We start from the raw sequence: 22,739 nt of genomic DNA, 5'->3' as shown, positions 1-22,739 counted from the left end.
ATACTGATACTCACAAAATTATGTAAGATAACAACATTACTATTGACAGACGACACATTATCTGGAGTACATCTAGGTAACAATTCCATTTTAATGCACAAAATTCCTAAAATTGACATTATTCTTGATTTTAGTCTGGGCAATTAATCACACACAAACATGCACGTGTGCTGTGGCAGTGACTCGCCTGGGAGCATGCTGTGGCTGGAGAGCATCTAGCCCAAGTACATTTGCCCTGTTCCCTATACTCCTACTTGGGCTGGACGAGGAATCTGATTCACTATCAGAACTAAACACCTCCCCACTATAGTCAGCATGGCTTGAAATGGCCCAGCCTGTGCCAAATTCAGCGAGATAGGGAAGAGAGAGATGCTGGAAGCCTACTGGTCATTGAAGCGTTCATTCAAGTTGAATGTCAGTGCACGCATTGGATTGCTGACTGATCAATGGGTCCTGGCACACAGTCTGGTCCTGTCTGCAGGGCAGTGGGTGCCATCCACGTAGGATACGGGGACAAAAATTGGTCTGCACTGGCACTTGAGTCTGAAAATGAACCACCACTGTTGTTGCATTGTGGGGGTGTCACTGGAGTTGATGGTAGCCAAAAGTGGGCCTAGGGGGAAAATGGCTCCTCCACCCTCAGCTCCCTGTGCTGGTCTTGTCAACCACCTGTTGATGCCAAACACAAGGTTGTAGCAGTAACAGACAGGAATGCCCCAGGCACAGTGGTGGGGATCTCACCCAATTAGCAATTTTTGAAGGGAATGGGTGTTTGGGGGGGGGGGGGGGGGGGGGCAGGAGCCACGACATGTATCAGTCGATGCCTGACCACATGCTTCTGGCCGGCTGCAACAGCCAACATTTGCCAATGACAAGACCTTGGATTCGCTTGAGCTTCTGCCTGGAAGTACAAGCCCAGATGTGGAAATCTGTGTGGTAATGTGGCTGTGTGCACAGATGGTGCTCCACTGAGCCAGCTGCAGCAGCTCAGAGGGGTTGCAGGATCTGTGCCTGCACATTTCAGCCAGGGTATTTCACTGACGGAGGGGGACCAGTAGGTGGCAAGATAGCTGGTGATTGTGTCATCAGAGTTGTCTATTGCCATTATTTTGTGTACATGTGTCTTGAAGGTCCTGACCAACTGCTTGGCATCTGAATTGGAGGCAGGATGGAAAGGGACAGTAGTCACATGCTCAATGACATTACGATGACAAAAATCCTGAAACATAGATGCCATGAACCAATGGGCATTGTCGGAAACTAGGGTGAAAGGTGTCTCTTGTATTGCAGATATGATGGGAAGGGTATAGGCGGTAACAGCTGTGACAGTGGTGTTGTTGGTGGTGGTAGTCATCTCTATCACATAGGAAAAGTTAGAGAGGGCGTGACAAGCAGCAAACACATTGCCCCTCAGAACAGACTGATGAAATCAACATGAACTCTTTGCCGGGGTTGGTCAGGGCGTGACCATGGGTTGCAACACTGTGGTGGGACTGACTTGTATCGACATACGTTGCACAGGTCTAGCAGTTCCTGACGGGACGTACTGTGGCTGTGGCAGCCATTGCCTTCATTCTGTACATTCTCCAACATGCTGTGGGAGGAGTGGGGTGTGGGAGGAATGACTATACCTATGCCACAATGAAAACAGGTGCACCATGTCAGGTCAGCGCCTTTATGCAAATGCTCTGGCCAACAATGCAGTATGGCACAACACCCTGCAGAATAGTGGATTACACCATGTTTCTGCTGCCACTTTGCCTACCATAATCTGGAATTCATCGAGGATTGTCACTGATTTTTGCTTCGGGCAAAATACAGCACTTCATGCCTGTCTAACTCTGCATCTGAGAGCAGGAAAGTACATCATGTTTGAGTGTTATAACAATACATGCTGGATGGCATATTAATCACAAAATAGCTGCTTCATCTGATCATCATCAGGCAACTGAAAGTAGGTGTAAGCAAGGACTATTTCTTTGAAAAATATTGTCCCTCAATGAATTTTGGTCAACAATTCTCTCAGCTACAAGTTGGATACAGATTGAGATTTGCTTGAGCATAAGCTGTAGCCTTAAAATCACCACAAATGCTAATGATCCATTTGGTTTCTTAACTACGACTGCGGGTACAGCTCACTGGTTGGAAGACACCAGGGATATAATTCCAATCTTTGCAACCATGATGTGAAGTGTAAAAGTATCTAAGCCAAAAATGTTAGTTGTCATCCATTAGTTGACTACTACTAGCAGGGTTAGTTGCCAAACTACATTTTTGTGCTTAGCTTGGACTAAAATCTGACCCCACAATGGGATCGGCTGGTCACTGTATGTCAGCCTCTAAATTGAGAGGACTTCAGATGTGGAGACCATTGTGCCACTACGTGTCCTCATTTATCAGAGATATAGCTGTGCCTTTGACCAACTGAAAATCCACTGCCAGCACACTAACAGTCGAAGCTGTTGACATATGATCGCTGAGGAGGCACTTGCTGGGTGCCACGGTTTGCGGCATGCAAAACAGGTGATGTCACACAAATGGCAATGATGCCATTGCTCTCAGGACCACAATCTGGATACAGCTTGATGGTATGGACTTTACTGGGCCACACTGACAATGATGGGAATGAAACTGTTACATCAGCCCCTGCTCACTTTAGGACACGCTGCCGGTGAAGAAAAGCACTTCTGTTTTCGCACCTCTACCAATGAATAGGGCAGTGAGTCACCAACTACAGCACTAACCACTGAAACCCATGTCACCAGACTATCAGATGGAAAGATGTTCAGTAAATTGTATGACGATAACACTCGGAAGTCCTAAGTCAACCGTGTGTCAACACCAGACGAAACATAGCTTGCACTGATGCAGTTATTGTGTGAGCCTTGGCAACTTTTAAATCATTGCTCAGAATGGTATGACAGAACAACATTATGGATTATGGATACCACATATGATGTGCCATGCTGACTAAAGGAAAAATGACATCTCTGTGCCAAGCCTTATTAGTTAGCAGCCTATGAAGCATAGGCTTGCTTACGTTGCTTAAGACATCAACTGAACTTGAGCCTAGTTGTTAAGACATGGGTTTGGTAATCATAACAGTTAGTCAGAAAACCACAAAAATCAGAAAAATTCAAATTACTAGGCTTAGAGAGTGGGCATAGCTTTTGTACCATTTTGTACAGTTTATACTAATAGAAGGTAATAAGAGGGTACACTGACATTCAGAGCCGGTCATTTGGTTTGCCTTGCAGTGAATAACAAAATTATGTAAACAGATCTCCCAACTCTTGTTTGCCTCGTTGAAGGAAGCAAATGGCATTCAGAGAGGCGAGGAAACTGCAGCTGTCAAATGTTGTTGGTTTTAAAGCTGTTGTAACAGCAGGCTGCTATGACTGGTGGAATTCCCACTGTTTTTCTTGGTGTTAAATTCAGGGGAGGCGACCAAACAGCGAGGTCATCAGTCCCATCGATTTAGGCCTTTCAAAGGAACCATTCCGGCATTTGCCTCAAGTGATTTAGGGAAACCACAGAAAACCTAAATCAGGAAACCCGTATGTAGATTTGAACCGTTGTCCTCCCAAATGCAAGTTAAATGTGCTAACAACCGCGCCACCTTGCTCGGTCTGTTTTTCTAGCTGTTGCTGTTGCATGTGCAACTGTTGCTGCCACAACTTTACAAACCAAGGATCCCTGTTCTCCTGGAATAGCTGTACAGTGAGCAAGTTCTCATAGCCATTTTCCTGTCCTACTCTGGACAGCTGGAACACAGCTTATGATCACTTGCATGGGCGGTAATGCAGAGATCGGTGTAACAAAACAGGCAGTTATTGTGGTTGATGACAGCAGAGTCCTCGAAGTGAACAGCTAATGAAAACATGTATAGAGTGTAGCAAAGGCGTATAAAGAGCATACTACAGTCCAGGAGCAATTCAAATCACAAATGTAAGACACATAACTCTACTGTTTAATGATGCATAACTAAAGGTTTCAGAGCTTAGCAAGGGACTGACCACCAAGTGTCAGGCCCTGGTATTTACAAGCAATCTTGTGTCAGCAGACAGCTCCATGTGACATGTTCACTATAGCGGCACCTCAGCAGGAGTAAGGTGTGTTCTGGAACATGCAGTCTGACTATCTCTGACCTGTTCTCCATCAACTATGGTTTGCATAGTAAGTACTATGGACAGCAGCCATTACTGTCCCATCCCTCTTAGGTCACCATGATATTGTCTTTCAGCAAAAAAATACAATACTACAAATTGCCTGTGATGTCCTGGCCTAACTCTACCCAGAGGGTGTTAGACTACTGCCCTCTTCAGCACTTTCTCCATTGTCAACTAATTCACAAGGGTTGCCGCATGACTGTCACTCCATAGAGGGTGAACATTAATAATAAAACCAACAAACTTCAGGGTCGGATTCCTCACTGGAAATGGAGGAAAAAAGGTCCTATAAATGTGTGTCCAGAAATTGACAGTGTGAGTGCAATAACGAAAGGTCACCCTCGAACACAATACAGAGCTGCGTCACATCCATTTCACAACAGAAGTTCAAAGTTGCTACCATGGGATGCAACACACATGTTCACACATTGCACAATAGATTGCCACACTCTATCACATATTCTGGCCTCTCTCCAAATAGAGTCACAGGCATCGTGAACACACTGTTGAACGGTCTGCACATCAGGAACTGGTTCAGCATACACAACACTTTTCAGATTACTTTAGAGGGAAAAAATCTAGGGGGTTTAAATCCAGTGATCTAGCAGACTATGCTACAGGGCCTCACATCCCATCCAATGTCCAGAGAAGATGATGATGATGATGATGATGATGATGATGTGTCAGTAAACTGTAATGCAGAAGTGGGCTGGTGCTCCATCATGCAGAAACCACATAACCTGTCTTACTGCCAAAGACATATTCTCAAGCAGCCCAGACGGAGTATTCCGCAGGAATAATAAATGATCCAAGTATGTGGTTGCACACAATCCCTGCCAACGCACTGATGCTGATGAAATGCCTCAACCATTCCCCAAGAGTTGTCAGGTGGAATAATAAATGATCCAAGTATGTGGCTGCACACAATCCCTGCCAACGCACTGATGGTGTACTGATGCTGATGAAATGCCTCAACCATTCCCCAAGAGTTGTCAGGCGCCCACAAATGACGATTATGTAGATCGATTATAACAGTTCTGGTAAAGGTTGCTTCGTCAGTAAAGAGGACTGACGACAGAAATCCCACAATTGTGATGGTCTCGGTGCAAAAGACATCGACAAAATCTTTCCTTCCCTAGAGTTTGCACTAGGGTTTGTCCCAATAACCTGTAGCAGAACTCAGTCCACCAACTCCCAGCACATTCATCTGCCTTAAAGGACCAATGATCACACAAAGGCCCAAAAATGGCTTGACTTGTGAGAAGTGGTTTAGTGTCCGCGAGGATTCTTGTTTTGGTAGAGCCATGCTGCCTCTTGATCGTTTCCATCTGCTTGGCCATATACAGACACCATCTTGGCTTGTTCCTGACATGAATACTAGACCATTCTGCTGCTTACAGTCTGCTGTATCAATCACACAACCTCCAACACAAAAGGAACACATGGCCACTGTCATAGGAACTTCATTTGTCAGCACCATCCACCACAGCAACAATGTATTTCTGGACACATGTTCATAGGACCTTTTTTCCTCCATTTCTATTCAGGGATCCATCACTGTAATTTGTTAGTTTTGTTAATATTCATCCACCATATTGGTGGATGTATGGCTTTCCATTGGCTTCTGTCTGAAGATATATGCACCATGGTATGTATGTATGTATGTATGTATGTATGTATAATGACACACCCATATCTATCATCCAAGCTCACTTTGACTCTTTAGAGCCAGGTTAGAGCTGTTGCTGCCCGAGGTGGCTGCTCTGTATACTGAACCGTACATGCTGTATGTCCCCAAATATACAAAAAGTAATCATGTACTATTCCTACTATATTGTGCAGACACAATAGTGTTAAGGACAGACGTAGGGCAAAATTCATTCTTATACTTAAACATATATCTCTCCAAAAATATTACAGCTAAAATAGTAGAACATGAGAGTACTATGTACAACATAATGCTTGACATTCTGTGCCATTTTTGTTTGAAAATGCCTATTGACATATACTTTATATGGATCTAAGTTTTTAATTATCACTGATCCTTTAATGTACCTTTTCTCGTAAACTAATCAAGCAATAAAACTGGAATTTCACAGTTTACATCTCATAAGAGGCTAATAAAAAACCTGAAACAGATTTTTGTTAAAGGTCACCACTGCTTTGAAATTAAGTTTTCAGTTTTGTGTTAACCAAGACTGATGATCACATTGAGAGCAATATTTGCTCATTACTTGAAAGTCTAAGATTTTCCCTGCACCCACACTAACAGATGATACACCATGAAGTTATGTATGGCCCCTCTTCACCCAGTTTCCATCACAAGAGACACACAGATCAGTCTTCACTACACAGTGTCCTTCTTCCCCCTCACTGTTAATACCTACAGCTTCCTCAACAGCTGCTTTCATGCCCTCCTCGAACTCAACTTCAAGAGCACTGAGGAGTATTCTGTTGCAACCACAGAATCTAATCACTGGTACAGGCATGTTCATCGAACCACAAAACAAATGTGTGCCGTCTCTGCCTGCACATAAGCATCTCAAGGCTTAACACAATATTGTATTCGCCTCATACATCTTCCCATGGAGAGCAGAAGCCTTGAACTGAACATCATATTTATAAACTTTACACAACATATGTATATTACTTGCAACGCCAATTCTGTCAGTGCCCTTTGAGCCAAATTACCACATGCACATGAAACATTAATCATATTGGCAAGTAATTCTAAGTCAGTGTATTTAAATCCACAGCAAACTAGTCTTTGGCACTACACGCAGCATCACCAATTCCTTCATTAATTTTCTTCTTCGATGAACTCAGTGACTTTGTCGAAAATTGTTCTTCACACTGAGGAGCAGCAACTATAACACTGTTATTTAAATTTCCTGTACCTTTTACATGTGAAATTTGACATTTGTCGAAAATTGTTCTTCACACTGAGGAGCGGCAACTATAACACTGTTATTTAAATTTCCTGTACCTTTTACATGTGAAATTTGACATTTCCTCACTTCTTTGAATGTGTGTCCACTGTTACAACCTATTTCGAGAAATTAAAAAAAGATTGATATATACAAGACTAAAAACTGAAATAAGTTTGTAGCACACACTATCAAAAAACAAATTCTAAGCAAAGAAATAAGCAAATATTCTCTTTCTCACAACCTTTTAGACTCATCGGCAGCTCGTTTCAATTGTGTGAACAAAAAATTAATGCACAAAAAATTTATAGTGTAGAGAAGGTGCAGATGATAGTACAGACAGAGAGGGCATGGCAAGCGCAGACGCCCAAACAAAGATTTTTAAAACATATTTCAACCCAGAATTCAATTATGAAACTTTGCTATGTTATTCTCATAGAATAAATTATACAATTAAAAAAAAAAAACGAATTTTTTGGAATTTTGCCCTACATCTGCCCTTGATGGTGAGCAGTGTACAGTGTATTGACACTGTCCTCTAATGAGAAGTGTGCAAGTGCAGCTGAAGAAATTTACAACTGGCCAGACGAAGCTTATGCATAAAATTGAATCTCAGAATGTTCATCAATTTTCAACATGTTTACAGAGGGATCCAAGTTTAATGTACGTCAATAATGAGATCATTGGAGATGGTGCACAAACTTGGATTAGGGAAGGACAAGGAAGGAAGTTGTCTGTGCTCTTTCAAAGGAACCATCCCGCCATTTGCCTTAAGCAATTTAGGGGGAAATCATAGAAAACCTAAATCTGGATTGCTTGATGGGAATTTCAACTGTCATCTTCCCAAATACTATTCCACTGTGCTAATCACTGAACCTCCTCACTCCATACTTATGTAGTGTCAGTGAGTATGAAATCGCACTTCTGAACCAGTGAGTTACAGCTGACAATGTAGTATCTTCTCAGCAGAATGGTGATTTTTCTACCTATTAAATTATCCATAATGGCTAGTCATACTTTTGTAACCACCAATCAGTTGGGTTTTAGATTTATCTCAAGAATGAATAAATCTTGAAAGGATATGGAAGCTTGTGCATAAGCACAACTGGATCCAGTGCAATAAAAAGGAAGAAACTACAAAGAAATCTCAACTGTGTTTTCAACCTCAAATTCTGTCCAAGTATACTGGAAAACGAAAGCTAAAAGTTTTACTGATCTCCTTTATATTATAGGTTTATCTATGCATTAATACTACAGAATGAACACAACAATAATAGAAAATATGACACACTATGAGCTCTACATGCAGTGATAATTAACATTTAAGGCTTTGCTATATTCTCATACTCACATTGAAGAAATCATTAAGTGACTGCCTCAGGGTGAATTTCGGATGCAAACCCTCCTCACAACAAAACACATTATGCAAAGTTTCTCCTGTCTGGAATGTTTGTAGTAACAGATGTAACAGTCCAGTGTGGTCACTTAACAGATGCAATGGCACGAGCCCCTCAACCGCTGGAAAAAAAAGTTAGAAGTTTAGTGGTTTCCTAAGTATCGCTTAAATAACAAACTTCACTGATTAGATATGTTTTATTGGGTCCAGATTAAAGCTTTATTTCTTTAATTACATACAATGAACTTGATATATTCAATTATGTGTCTAAAAGTATAATGCACAAACACAGAGTTAACTCGGAAGAGATATAGGGAAAATTAGGTTGTGAAGCATATATGCAAATACTGTACTACCAAAGAACTTCTATTGTATGCATATTTGGTACTTACATTTTGTATCATCATTCCTATTGAGTCATGCTTCCTTTCTGCATACTAAAGCCACATTTAAAAAATACACACAATGTTTTTGATGACTTATTATTTTAGATAGAGAGTGAACAGATGACATGCAATTCATCCCATAATCACATCTGACGTTATAAACAGCACTCATCGCCCTGGTGGCAACAGCGCAAGATAATGAGCAAAGATGTTGCATATGAGAAACACCAAACTGTAGTTTATTTTACATAGGTGAAGGAACTGTGTGTATGGGGAAAAATACGGCATCGTCCATAAAAACATATTTACTACATATTCCTATTTTTCCTGAGCATCACCTTACTTGGCCTGAGTCACAAGGGTCATAAAGATCTGCCACATACAGACTGATTATGGTTGTTCCCAGCACAGAATCATTCATAGATAGAGCCATATATTTGCTGGAAAGGCAGTTCCTGCTCCTGGGCTCTGTATTAACAGTGTTCAAAGAATTGATACTCATACTGTTTATATAATGTATTTGGTTTCATCATGAACTCATGCCATTTATCCAGCTGCATCACTATCTGCTAGCCAACAACTTCATTAGAGGTAGAGCACAAGCTTGTGGTGGTCAAGAATGATGAAGGAAATTGGACATACCCATTTCAAAGAACAGTTATCTTAACTGATTTTTGAAACAATGGAAAACCTAAATCAGGATTTTGTGTGTGTGTGTGTGTGTGTCGATCCTTTTAGCAGGAGGTCTTTGGGGCAATGGCTGTTTACTATTGTGACAAAGTAAAACACCTACAGCCATCCTTACAATTTTATTTTATTTTGTTGCAACCAGTTTCAATGCCTCAATCTTCAGGCTGTTGTTGATGCGGTATGGGTTGATATGATCCCTATATACATCACATCAGATGCCAGCATAACTGGATATGCAGATAATGCGTCAGCACTCCAACCAATGTTGCTAGGCTGTAGGTGTTTTATTTTGCCACTAAATCAGGATGGTTGGATCAAGGTTCAAACATCATTCCTGTGTGCAAGACCAGTGCACTTACCACCCATGGTGCTTCAAAATGCACAGAGCAATTGCTAAATTTCTTTCAATTTTGGTACAGCAGTATTTTATGTTAACTTTATACTTCCTCAATGGTAACTACATGAACCCCTCATTCTAATTGAAAATATTTTACGAATTTAAAGGGCATACACAATAGAACATGTCAAAGTGTATCATTAACAGTAACTCACCTGCACTGACTCCTTCAACAGCTACATGCAGGCCATCAGGTTGGACACTTTTCACCACCAAGTTGTAAGCAGTTCCAAATTTAATATTTGTATGAGTACTGGCTTTTCCATGAGGCAATAGTGTAAGGATTACACTATTTTTATCCAAGTTAACTTCATCAACATAACAGCAAACCTAAACATGGAATTATAGTGATAACTGTAGATCCAAATAAACATGAAAATCAATATGAAAATAAACAGGAACATAGCCAGATCATAAACTGATATATGTCTGTTTCAAATGCTAAGCCTTAAATTGGTAAAACACTAAATTTTGTGGAATACCCCAGTGATATAGAAATATTAAGATCACAATATATACAAATGATATGCTGGTTAACATAAGAACCTCTGTAAAACTGTTTGCAGATGATGCTGTTGTGTACAGGAAATCCAACTCACTAGAAAACTGTAATGAAATGCAGTAAGATCTGCAACACTTGGTCTAGGGACTGGAACCTGATCGTCAACATAAACAAAATTAATGTGCTGCACATAAATAGGCACAAATATCAATTATTGTTGATTATACAATTGGAAATCAAACACTGTAAACAATTGTAACTGTTGAATATGTAGGAGCATGTGTCAAGAGTAATTTAAAGGGTAACACAACCATGATAATGAGTTATCTCGTCATACTCTGCCACTACCCAGGTGCTGACGAGGTGTTTAAACGCAGCCTCTGGATTTTCCTTTACGCACTATTGATGTGTGCATATGACCCACTTCCCTTCACTGACCTCTCACTGCTGCAGATGAGTTACTTCAATGTCTCAGTGAATACAAAAGTTTCAAGTGTTTACCATACAACATACATGCCTCTTTGCATGCAATAATTTGCAAGACCTTGTTTCAATATCTTGAACTGTTTATGAAATATAAGGATTGTTTGACAACATGTTCCTGATGTTCGGGGACAGAACTGGGTGTGCCGTGCACAACCATCTGCCGGATATAAAACCAATGACTCAAGAACAAAATGAGATATTCCTCAGCTCTCAATTTTAAGTAAAATTCTGATATCTTATCTACATTTCATACATGGCAATATACAAGCTTAAATCAGCCATATGCAAAGTTTATGCAATGCATTTTTACCACTGCAAACTCTTTAAAATTTCGTGCAATGTTTTACTTAATCTGTGCAGCACAGTAACTATGATGAATAACAAACGGAAATTCAGTCCTTTATCGAATGAAGATATCACACTGTAATATGTACAAAAATCAAATATTTTAGTGAATAGTTTTCCTAAAATTGGATCATAAGTATCTTACAGTGGCTAGAAAGCCATCTCTCAGCACAGGTAGCAGCATTTGGTGAGCAGTATAGCGAAAACAAAGTCATGCTCAGCACGAAATGCAGAGAGCACATCTACAGCAGCAAAAGGGCACAAGAAAACCAAAATATGCTAGACTGAGATGAACTGTAAGAATACTCAGAAAATGTAATTCACACATGAAGGTGGTAGTTTACAAACACCTCATTCATCCAGTGAGCTCATTGGTCTGCAATATTTGCCAATAGGATTAATATACGAGGCAGAGAAAGTTTAAACAAAAGTGCATTTCATCATGGTTCCGGTTAGAGTGTGCAGGAGCATAATAGGAATGTTCACACAACTCCAGTGCAAGAAGCTAATAAAAGAGGTAATGTAGCTCCAGAAACAACTATAATGGATAAAATTAAGTTAAAGAAATAACTGTATAAACTGTTTAAACATTACAATAAAGACAGGAAATTATATGCACAAATTTGGAAATTTTTGAAAACCAGCCACTACAGACACATTAATCAGCAAAGAATCATTACACACAGAAATCTATAAAAAGTTATCACTCAAAGATATAGAGATCAATACATTTTCAACTTGATGAATACGAGATCAACAAAGACATGGCAGTCCTAGATAATTTAGCCAAAGTAAATAATTTTACACCATACTTCCTTTACTCAACAAATGTACACACAGAAACTGAAAGTTAAGCAAAAGTCAGATGCAAATGAAATAACTCTAGAACGAAAGAAAGAAAGGCAAGCAAAAGATTAAATTTGTAGTTCTGCCCTATCACAGAAACATTTCAGACAAAATAGTCACAACTTTTAAAAATATGAATATCAAAATTGAGGTCTGTAACAACATAAGACAAGGAAATTTGCTACTCCCCATACATCGGAGATGCTGAATGTGGTTTCAGTTACCTGAGACTGCAGACGCGCGCGTGTGTGTGTGTGTGTGTGTGTGTGTGTGTGTGTGTGTGTGTGTGTGTGTGTGTGTGTGCGCGCGCGCGCGCGCGCGCGCGCACTTGCATGTATCTTGTCTGCTTTTGACGAAGGCCTTACTGCCCAAAAGCTTTATTTGAAATAGTCTTTTTGTTGTGTCTATCCACAACACATCATCTCCACTTATGGTGAGCAGCAACTTTCCTTTTTCTAGTATTGTTACATTCCATCCTCAATTTTCCATTGTTTAAAATTGAGGTCTGTATTGAAAATAATATTAGTCATATTATAAGACACGCTAGCAATATAACAAATCCATTTAATAAGCCAGGTAAATACCAAATTGGATGTGTCAGTTATGGTGAACTGCATATCACGAAAACTGGCAGAAACTTTTGGAAACAATTTAAATGGTAACTTCCCACATCTTATTCGTGCATCATTCCTCGTGTTGTATAAGCCGCTTGCAGAGCCGGGACTGGTGGTCTAGCAGTAAAGCACTTGACTCAAAACCCAGAGGTCACGGGATCGAATACAAGTTGGATCTTGGATTTTTCAGTATGCGTTTTAACCCAGCCTTCACCTCTCAACGTTGTGAGGAGTCAGCAGATGGTATGTGGTTCGGATTCCACATTGAACTGTATGTACACTTTCCCTGGTTGGATAACTGAGGATGGTTAGGGACACGCAAGTCACCAAAAAAAAGATTCAAATGGCTCTGAGCACTATGGGACCCAACATCTGTGGTCATCAGTCCCCTAGAACTTAGAACTACCTAAACCTAACTAACCTCTGTGGTCATCAGTCCCCTAGAACTTAGAACTACCTAAACCTAACTAACCTAAGGACATCACACACATCCATGCCCGAGGCAGGATTCGAACCTGCGACCGCAGCAGTCGCACGGTTCCGGACTGAGCGCCTAGAACCGCTCGGCCACCGGCAAGTCACCAAAATGGCATCCAATTGAAACACTAGCACCAGGTCAGTGAACCACACGAAATTATATAGCCCAACAACAGAAGTCCTTTTTTTTCCCAGAACCTGAGTACACTCTTGCTATGTCAGTCAGAAATATTGGGAGAGTATCATGAGGGTCAATTTTTCCACGTAGCCTCAAGCTGGTGAAATAGAGGTATTGGAAGAGGTAGAGTTCGTCCCGATCTCCTGAACACAGATCTCTTTTTATCAATGATTTGATAGATTTTCATAGAAGCATTTGATGTTGTGTGTATGGGAAGCTGGACTGTTCAAAGACACAAATTCAACAGAATGATTCGCAAATTCATGATGAAATCCTTCTGTTTTTAAGGTGCTGTATGACAAAGTCATCTGTTATCACCTTCATATCGAGCAATATAAAGTGCTTTATCAGAGAAACTGAAATTTTCTTCCCTCTTGAATAAACTTTAACTATAATGCACTTGCAAGATTCTCTTTCAATGCCACCAAATGCTCAAACATGTTCAACTTCATTTCTCAATGACCATCCTGTCTGGTATTTCCTAGCAGTGATATGTGATTTGTCTATTTCAACAATCTTGTTTTGTCCACTGACTGGAACATTCTCATTGACGACCATGATGTAACAGACTTCTTGGCAAAAACAGTAAACAGTGCTCATGCACAACTGTGTTTCAGATTCTGTTCCTTGTACATTATAGTGTCTTATCCAACAAGAAACTAAAATGATCTTCTCAATAGATAACTTGGCACTGTCAGTCATGTGTTCTTTCTTACAGATGTTCCCGTGACATTGGGCGGAGGACAACTGCGAAGGAAAATCAGCATCCACACCTTCCTTGCAAAGTTTCACACAGTTGAGTTCATGACATTCTACACAATTTCTGCCACCCTTGTTTGGAAGCAATCTGAAGTTCCAATAAAATTTCAAACAAATTTCCACACAATATAACCAAGGAATTAGATTTCACCCTGTGAAACTATCAGCACACAAAACTACAATGCTTTCTCTCACTGCTGTACACACTCAGTAGCAATAAACTATGTTCCCCAATGCACTAAACATTTACCATAATTCCCACCACCAAAATTGTGTGATGGACATTGAGTTGCACATTCAATATAGATTACTGGGGGTCTGCATGTTCAATAGGCAATCACTCTTGAAAATTATCTTTCAATGAGCACATAAAATCAAACATAACAATACAAGTACCTTTGCATTACATCTCTTAAACAACAAACATATGTCCAAACACATTAATGGGAAGCTCCATTTCTACTAAGAAAGGGAAAGAATGAATATCTTCGAAGAAACTGAAATTTTCAGCCATTTAAAAAGTCAACCAGGTACCTTATTAATGAACAAACAGATCTCCAGAATCGAAAGCTTCTCGAAAAGTTCACTCACATTCTGCTAATGGTTAATCAAAAATAGTCTCGACAATAAATGAAGTTTAAATTTTATTCTTAACTCACCACATACAATATTGTTATTGCATTTTTATTTTCCATATTTTTATTCTTTACTCTTTTTAACTCTCTTCAAATACACACAGAAATATATAATCTTAGTTGTCTGAAAGTATTATCCCTTCCTTAACTTTATTCATTGATCAACTTAATATTTGTAAATTTTGTGTCCTATTAAAATGTAAAGCTGTCAAACTAACAAGATAACATACACATCAACAAAAACCAAAAAGAAAATTTACATTTAAAGACAATGTCATTTCAATACATATGGCATATTTTTCTACTGTTAGTAACAATCTTTCTGATAATTCATATAATTGTGTTTCTATTCATGGAGGTGAAGTAGTGTGCTTTCCTTTATGCAGAAACTCACTTAAAAAAGGCCTAAGAGGCAGAAACTTGTCATCAACCACTAAAATAAATACAACAGTGGAAAAGGTCACCTTTTAACATGGTTAGTTGCCCCCGTGGAACACACTTACAGTCCTTTACTGCAATTGACCAGTTAACCTAATGACCATCCTCACATCAAAAAGATCTTAACTATTTCTTCCAATAAGAAGTTACCACCATATTTTCTTCTTGTTCTACATTTCATGGATCTAATGACCATCAGCTATAAGACCACACTTCAGTCCATCTTCTATGAGGTCTCCCCAAGTTTCACATGTCTACTCGGTGGTATTGCATCACTTGTTGAGGTAACCAGTCATTGTCCATTGATTCAATTTTTTCCCCCTTGCCAATGTTGTCACATTTTATTCAGCTCTTTGTCTTGTACTTCCATCCTTTGGGCTATCTATCAGAATAGGTTCTTTCACTTCCAGCAAGAACTTCATAATAAAGAATAGACAGCTACTCACCATAGAGGAGAGATTCTGAGTCACAGACAGGCACAACAAAAAGACTGTCAAACAAGTACACTTTCAGCCAAAAAGGCCTTCTTCTGAATTAGACAATACACACACACACACACACACACACACACACACACACACACACACACACACACACACATATTACAATCATCTCTGGCTGCCCAGGCCAAAGTGCAAGCAGCTGTGCATGAAGGAAAAAGCAGTCTGGGTAGTGGAGGTAAAGAGGATGTTGGGATGGGGAGGGGGAGGGATACCAGAATAGGTGTGGGGGACAGTAAATTGCTGTTAGTGGGAGCATACAGGAATGAGACGGAGAGAAAGTATGGCAGCTAGGTGCAGTCTGATGGGTAGACTGCAGGTCAGGGAGGGGGCCAGTGGAAGGGCGCAGCACAAAATTAGACAAGTAAAAAGACTGTGGGTGCGTAGTGGAATGGAGAGCTGTGTAGTGCTGGAGTGGAAACAGGGAAGAGCTGTGTAGTGCTGGAGTGGAAACAGGGAAGAGCTGTGTAGTGCTGGAGTGAAAACAGAGGAGATAAGTGGATGAAGGACACGACTAACAAAGGTTGAGGCAAGGAGGCTTACAGGTATGTAGGATATACTGCAGGGAGAGTTTTCACTTGCATAATTCAGAAAATCTGGTGTTGGTAGGAAGGCTCTAGAGAGCACAGGCTGTGAAGCAGTCACTGAAGTGAAGAATATTATGTTGGGCACTGTGCTCAGCAACTGGGTGGTCCAGGTGTTACTTGACCACAGTAGGTCAGTGGCCATTCATACAGACAGACAGCCGGCCTCTTGATTGTCAAGCCAACATAGAACGCAGCACAGTGGTTGCAGCTTAGCTTGTAGATCACATGACCAGTTTCACAGGTAGGTCTGCCTTTAATGGAATAGGTGATGCTTATAACCAGAATGGAGAAGGTGGTGGCAGGAGGAGGTATAGGACAGGTCTTGCATTTACGTATACCACAGGAGTATGAGCCATGATGCAAGGGGTTGGGAGCAGGAGTTATGTAGGCATGGACAAGGATATTATGTAGATTTAGTGGGTGATGGAATGCCACTGTCGGAGAGGTGGGAAGGATACTGGACAGGACATTCCTCATTTCAGAGTACGACGAGAGGTAGTCAAAACTCTGATGGATTCAGTTGCTCCATTCCTAGGAGGTACTGAGTCATGAGGGCAATGCTCCTCTGTGGCCAGATGGTGGGACTTTGGAAGGTTGGGGGGGGGGGGGGGGGACTGGAGGGATAAGGCATATATCTATTTCTATACAAGGTTGGGAGGTGAATTATGGTCTGTGAAGGTCTCACTGTGACCCTCAGTATACCTCAGGAGGAACTGGTCATCACTACAGATGCAACAGTGAGTCACGGGTGGCTAGGCTGTGTGGATGGCACTGCTTGGTATGGAATGGGCAGCAGCTGTCGAAGTCTATGTACTGCTGGTGGTTAGTAGGTTTGATATGTAAGGAGGTACTGATGTAGCCATCTTTGAGGTGGAGGTCAACATTGAGGAAAGTAGCTTGTTAGGTTGAGGAAGACCAGGTGAAGTGAATGGAGAAGAAAGTGTTGAGGTTCTGGAGGAATGCGGATAGGGTGTCCTCATCCTCCATCCAGATCAGGAAGCTGTCATCAATGAATCTGAACCAAGTGAGAGGTTTGGGACTCTGTGTGGTTAGACAGTCTCGTGTTAGATAGCCCACGAATAGGTTGGCACAGGATGGTGCCATGAAGGTACCCATTGCCATATCGAAGCTCTGTCTGTAGGTGATGCCTTCAAAGGAGAAGTAATTGTGGGTGAGGATATAGTTGGTCATGGTGACCAGGAAATAGGCTGTAAGTCTGGAATCCATTGGGCATTGGGAAAGATAGTGTTCACAAGCAGCAAGGCCATAGGCATTAGGGATGTTAGTGTATAGGGTGGTGGCATCAATAGTGATGAGCAGGGCATCACATGGTAAAGAAACAGGAACTATGGTGAGTTGGTTGGGGAAATAGTCAGTAACTTTTACATAGAAAGGTAGGTTGCAAGTAATAGGCTTAGAGTGTTGGTCTATGAGAGCAGAGTTTCTCTCAGTGGGGGCATGCTAACCAGCCACAATGGGGTGCCGTTGGTGGTTGGGTTTATGGATTTCAGGAAGCACATAGAAGGTAGGAGTGCACAAGTGGTAGGGGTGAGGAGAGAGATGGGCTTGAAGGAGAGATTCTGGGATGGGCCTAAGGATTTGATGAGGGACTGGAGATCCTGCTGATTTCTGGAATGGGGTCACTTTGACAGGGTTTATAGGTGGATGGATTACAGGGGTTGATTTGATGACTGTGGCCAAGAAACAGCTGGAGCACCCAGTTGCTGAGCACATTGTCATAATGTTATTCATTTTAATGACTGCTTCACAATTGTTCACCTGAATCCTTGCTACAAACACCAGTTTTTTTTTTTTGTTTTTGTTTTTTTCTGAATTGTGCAGGTGGAAACTCTTCCTGCAATATATCCTACGTTTCCTTAACCCTCCTGGCCTCAACCTTTATTAGTCATTGTCCTTCACCCACTTATCCCCTAACCTGTTCCCATTTTAGCACTACACAGATCTCTACTCCACCAAGGCACCCACAGACGTTTCTTACTTCTCTCCTTTTCTACTGCTCCGCTCCGCCCCCCCCCCCCATCTAACCTCCCAACTGCACCTAGCTGCCCTACCCTCTCCCCACCTCATCCCTGTATGCTCCCACAAGCAGCACTTTACCACTGGGCAAAATTCCGTGTGCAACAACCCTATACAATGTGAATTTAATTGTTTCCTATTGTTTGCTTTACAGATATGTGAATATTCAGATGCAACTACTAAGGACACTGACAACGAGGTCCAGCAAGTTCCCCGAATGTTCCGTGACAAGGCGAATCTACTCTTGGAGTTAAATAACAATTCATTTAAGCTGGGGGTTTCATTTGGAGAAAAGTACCATAGAGCAGTTGGAACTAAGACTCAGAGACTATCTGATGAAATCAGTCACTGAGTGCAGTGTCAATTAACCTTAAGATTTTACAACACAAGAACCTTTCAAATAATGGTTGGTGATCTGTTTTAAGTAGACTTAGGAACAGCTTGCAGAGCTGTTCATAAGGTATCAGCCTGCACTGCCTGATTGAAAATGAATTTATCAAAACACCAAACAGTGAAAATGGTGTTAGGAACACCCAGCATGATATTTATCAAATACAAAAACTGCCAAGAGATTTAGAAATCGGCATGGGTGGTTTTCTTTGATTGAACAGGGAAAGAAGAATGGGGCTACAATAGCTCTGGGCCCCGTGTGCACCACACATGAACTCACAAAAGAACCGTGAGTTAAGGAAGGTATTTAAAGGCAAAAGTCCATGATTTATCAGGCAAAATAACAAACAAATTGGTAACATTACAAATGGTACCTCGAACTGAGGATAGTTCCAATTACAAAATTGTTGAAATTACACAAATTGCTAAGGCAGAAATCATATTCATGACAGAGTGAATAAATGTGATGAAAGTTGCCAATGTATGGGCAAACACACAGAAAGATATCTGAATTTCATGCTTAGAAGAGAAACTGTACGAAAAAGGACTTGAGCCGAGAACCCGAAGAGACACCAGCCTGTGGAAAGCCGCAGATATCGCCATCACATTTGAGAGATGTCAGCCACTGGTGGACACCATATTTCATGGACGTCAACCAAAGAGAGACCTGCCAGATCTAAACATATCAGCTTAGTGGAACGAGATAAAGTAGCTGCTAAAGCAACTGGAACAAAAAAATTGTGGGCAAAACTGTTTACTTTTCTCAAATGTTCAATAACTCTTGCCAAAAAGCAAGTGACAAAGAAGTATGAAGTGGCGTGTTTTATGGTGGAGAGGAAGGAGTGGTAAATGATGATGATAAAGAAGTGGTACTTAAAAGTGGTATATTCTAGATTTCCCTGAAATTTTTCACCACTTTAATATTTGATGTGGTCAGCTGATAAAAACAGTTCCTACTGTGATACTTGCATTCACTTATACTATCTTGAATCTCAATTTTAATAATCATACTAGACAGTGCTCACTTTTTTATAGAAATAATCAGGTCAATAGCACTGATAGTCCATCCTATCTTGTTGATATTTACTACACTAAGAATTTAAGATACTCTTGCTTCTAATTTATGGTTTCAATCACTTTATGCTCTAAGTACTGTGTATTCTTTAGTAATGTTAGTTTGTGACAGGAGATCAGGACTCCCAGCCTGAAAGCTTCTGCAGTTGACTACCTTTTTTCTGATCAGCAGGTACGCGTACCCTACTTCACAAGAAGTATAAGTGATTCAGCCACGGCTTCCTACGTGCTGTACACTGCTGAACTTTTCAAGAGATCCTGCAGTTCTGCACCCTACTGAACAGGTCAAGAAAACTGCACCAAGATTACTACAGGATTACCTCACTCTATTCGTAGGTACAACAGGAGAAGAAGAGGTACCATCTGCTATGCACCATATGATGGTTTGTGGAGTATATATGTAGAAGTAGACGAGTCTTCCATTTAGGGCTTCCACTCACCTTCAGCCCTGTTATGAACCACAAATTGCAGTTGGCTGCACCCAGTGATTTCATGAGATGGCAGCATGGTCTCCTCCATATCTCAGAGAGCTCCCATCTCCCCCCTCTCCCCCAACATGCCCCCTAAGCAAGTTCACAGATTACAATAAAACTGTTCCCAGTATGAAAAGATGAAGCAACTCATGCTTGTTCCGATATCTTACAAGCAACAATCTGCAATACACATTTCTTGTTAAGGCATACAGGAACAGCCATGTAGCCAATAATCACATTTGCGTAACATCCAAATATCCAATACCCAGTGTCAGATGGGGATAAACCAACTATATTAACTGGTGTGACGAATCCCAGATGATGCTAGAAGTACAAGAGGTGCCACAGCCTCCATCCCAGGTACCCTACTGCTGCCACAACCAAGCGCAGGGATTGAAGCCTACTGCCTACGGCCATCATCGCTGCTAGCTGTTTACAAGCAGTAGCCAATTTCTTTACAAATTCAGTCCCCATGCATTTTCCACTATTAGGTACAACAAATAAAGCACATCAAAGACAATTTAAAATATTGGCACAAATTGACTAAAATAAAGGTTTGATTGGTACAATACATCTACAGGTATCAATGAATCATCACTTTGTTATGAAGAGAAATAGTACACTGAGACAATTAGCAGGTTTAAATAGATGTATGCTGCAGGAGTAACATAGAGATGAAGAGACTTCCTCAGGGTAAACTAGCATGAAGAGCTGCATCATACCAGTCTTCGGACTGAAGATCATAATGAGTCATCTAATCTGATCAGAGAACCCAAACATCTGAAAGAGAATATGGCATTTACAACTGATAGGGCTAACTACAGCTGCACCAGGCCCCATTTCAGTGTACTAATGAGATATGAATATGTTACCTTAGCTGCTGCGAACACACAAACCACATCAGGAAATGAAACCCAGGTCTCCTGCTTACTAGGCAGGTGCGTTAGCCATTAAGCCGCCTTGGCACAGCGGTTCACACAACTGCACAGGTTACCCTGGCATGCCTCCCTCCTTGATCCAAATTCTCACTGCCGCCCCAGTCAACTTTGAATTCCTCTCCTTACACACGAACAGAATTGCTGAGGCTCTCCATGTTCTGGAATAGCACCTCAGCGTCAAATATAAATGGAGGATCCTGCCTGTAACCAAGCTGCAGGTAATCTGCGCTGTTGTGTGAACCAATGTGCCAAGGTGGCTTAGTGGCTAACGCACCTGCCTAGTAAACAGGAGACCCGGGTTCGATTCTCAGCCTTGGTACAAATTTTCACTCACCGCTCCGGTCTATATACATAAGAAAATTTTTTAAAAAATCACATCTGTATGAGACCAGTAAAGTCTCTGAAACAGTGTAATTTCATTTGTGTATGTACCTGCACCTGGGTTTCAGGCTGGATCCCCCCCATTTATGTTTGTTGCTGAGGTGCTATTCCAGAACATCGGGGCCTTGGCAATTCTATTTGTGTGTAAGAGACAATTTAAAGTAGACTGGGGCAGCAGTGAGAATCTGGATCGAGGAGGGAGGGACACATGCCAGGGTAATCCCTGCAGTTGGTGAACCGCTCTGCCAAGCTGGCTTAGTGGCTAATACATCCACCTACTAAGCAGGAGACCCAAGTTCACTTCCCAGCCTTGGTACAAATTTTCACTTGCTGCTCATGTTTATGCACACACAAAATTTTAAAAAATCATATCTATATCAGACCAGTGGACTCTCTGAAGCTGGGTCATTTCATTTGTTAACAGGAGTTATCCTGTAAAGTAATAGTAACTTAACTCAGTGCAATAAATAGACATAAGACAGCAAAAAACTGCTTGTGTTCACAAAAGAAGCCACAATCTTTTCACTTCCAAAATGAAGGACATAATTCGAAGCTTTACACATATGGGTGTTCAGATTAAAAAATGGATCAAGAAAAGGCAAGGGGGGTTGTGGGCACATTTGAAGGATGATTAAGTCTTAACAACAGATAAAAGATAAGGTATTGGAGACAAAGGAATGAGAAAAAGGGGAAAATGCTGTGAAAACTACATGGAATGAGGCAGAAATACCTGTAGGAAGTGTTTAGTGGAGACCAAAGGTTGCAGAACTAAAGGGTGTGTTGGTGGAAGCTTTCACACCTGTAGAATTCAGCACCAAGCTTCAAAGATAGTGGAAAGGGAGGGGGAGAAGAGTTAACATGGCCTCTGAAGTTTGCTACACTGTCCTGATCAGCATGTTTCGATAATGGCTGGTCAAACCCACTCTTTGCCACAGTTTTGTAGTTACCATTTACATAAATCGACAACAGGTTGGTAGTCACAACCATTTAAAAATCTGCACAGCAGTTGCTGGCACAAGTGGTCATGCACATCCCGTTGGAAACAGGGCCCTTCCTGTGAGAGCAGCTATGCCGTATTTCAAGGCAGATCTACATTATTAGAGAGAATAGCTGC

The 22,739-nt window shown here is 41.1% G+C and overlaps 1 protein-coding gene across 2 annotated transcripts in view; it reads right to left on the bottom strand.

Moving 5' to 3' along the window:
• Positions 1–22,739, bottom strand: part of LOC124788100 (protein RRP5 homolog) — a 178,824-nt gene that overhangs the window by 107,868 nt on the left and 48,217 nt on the right. For both annotated transcript variants that reach the window (XM_047255215.1, XM_047255216.1), the window contains 2 exons: positions 10,121–10,295; positions 8,448–8,614 (listed from right to left, as the gene is read on the bottom strand). In XM_047255215.1, the coding sequence (XP_047111171.1) occupies positions 8,448–8,614; positions 10,121–10,295 (342 nt within the window). The remainder of the gene's footprint in view (positions 1–8,447; positions 8,615–10,120; positions 10,296–22,739) is intronic.

This window comes from Schistocerca piceifrons, chromosome 3, assembly GCF_021461385.2.
Source record: "Schistocerca piceifrons isolate TAMUIC-IGC-003096 chromosome 3, iqSchPice1.1, whole genome shotgun sequence".
Lineage (NCBI taxonomy): Eukaryota > Metazoa > Arthropoda > Insecta > Orthoptera > Acrididae > Schistocerca > Schistocerca piceifrons.
Note: the sequence above shows the minus strand (reverse complement) of the source record. Positions and strands in the feature narration are given on the sequence as shown.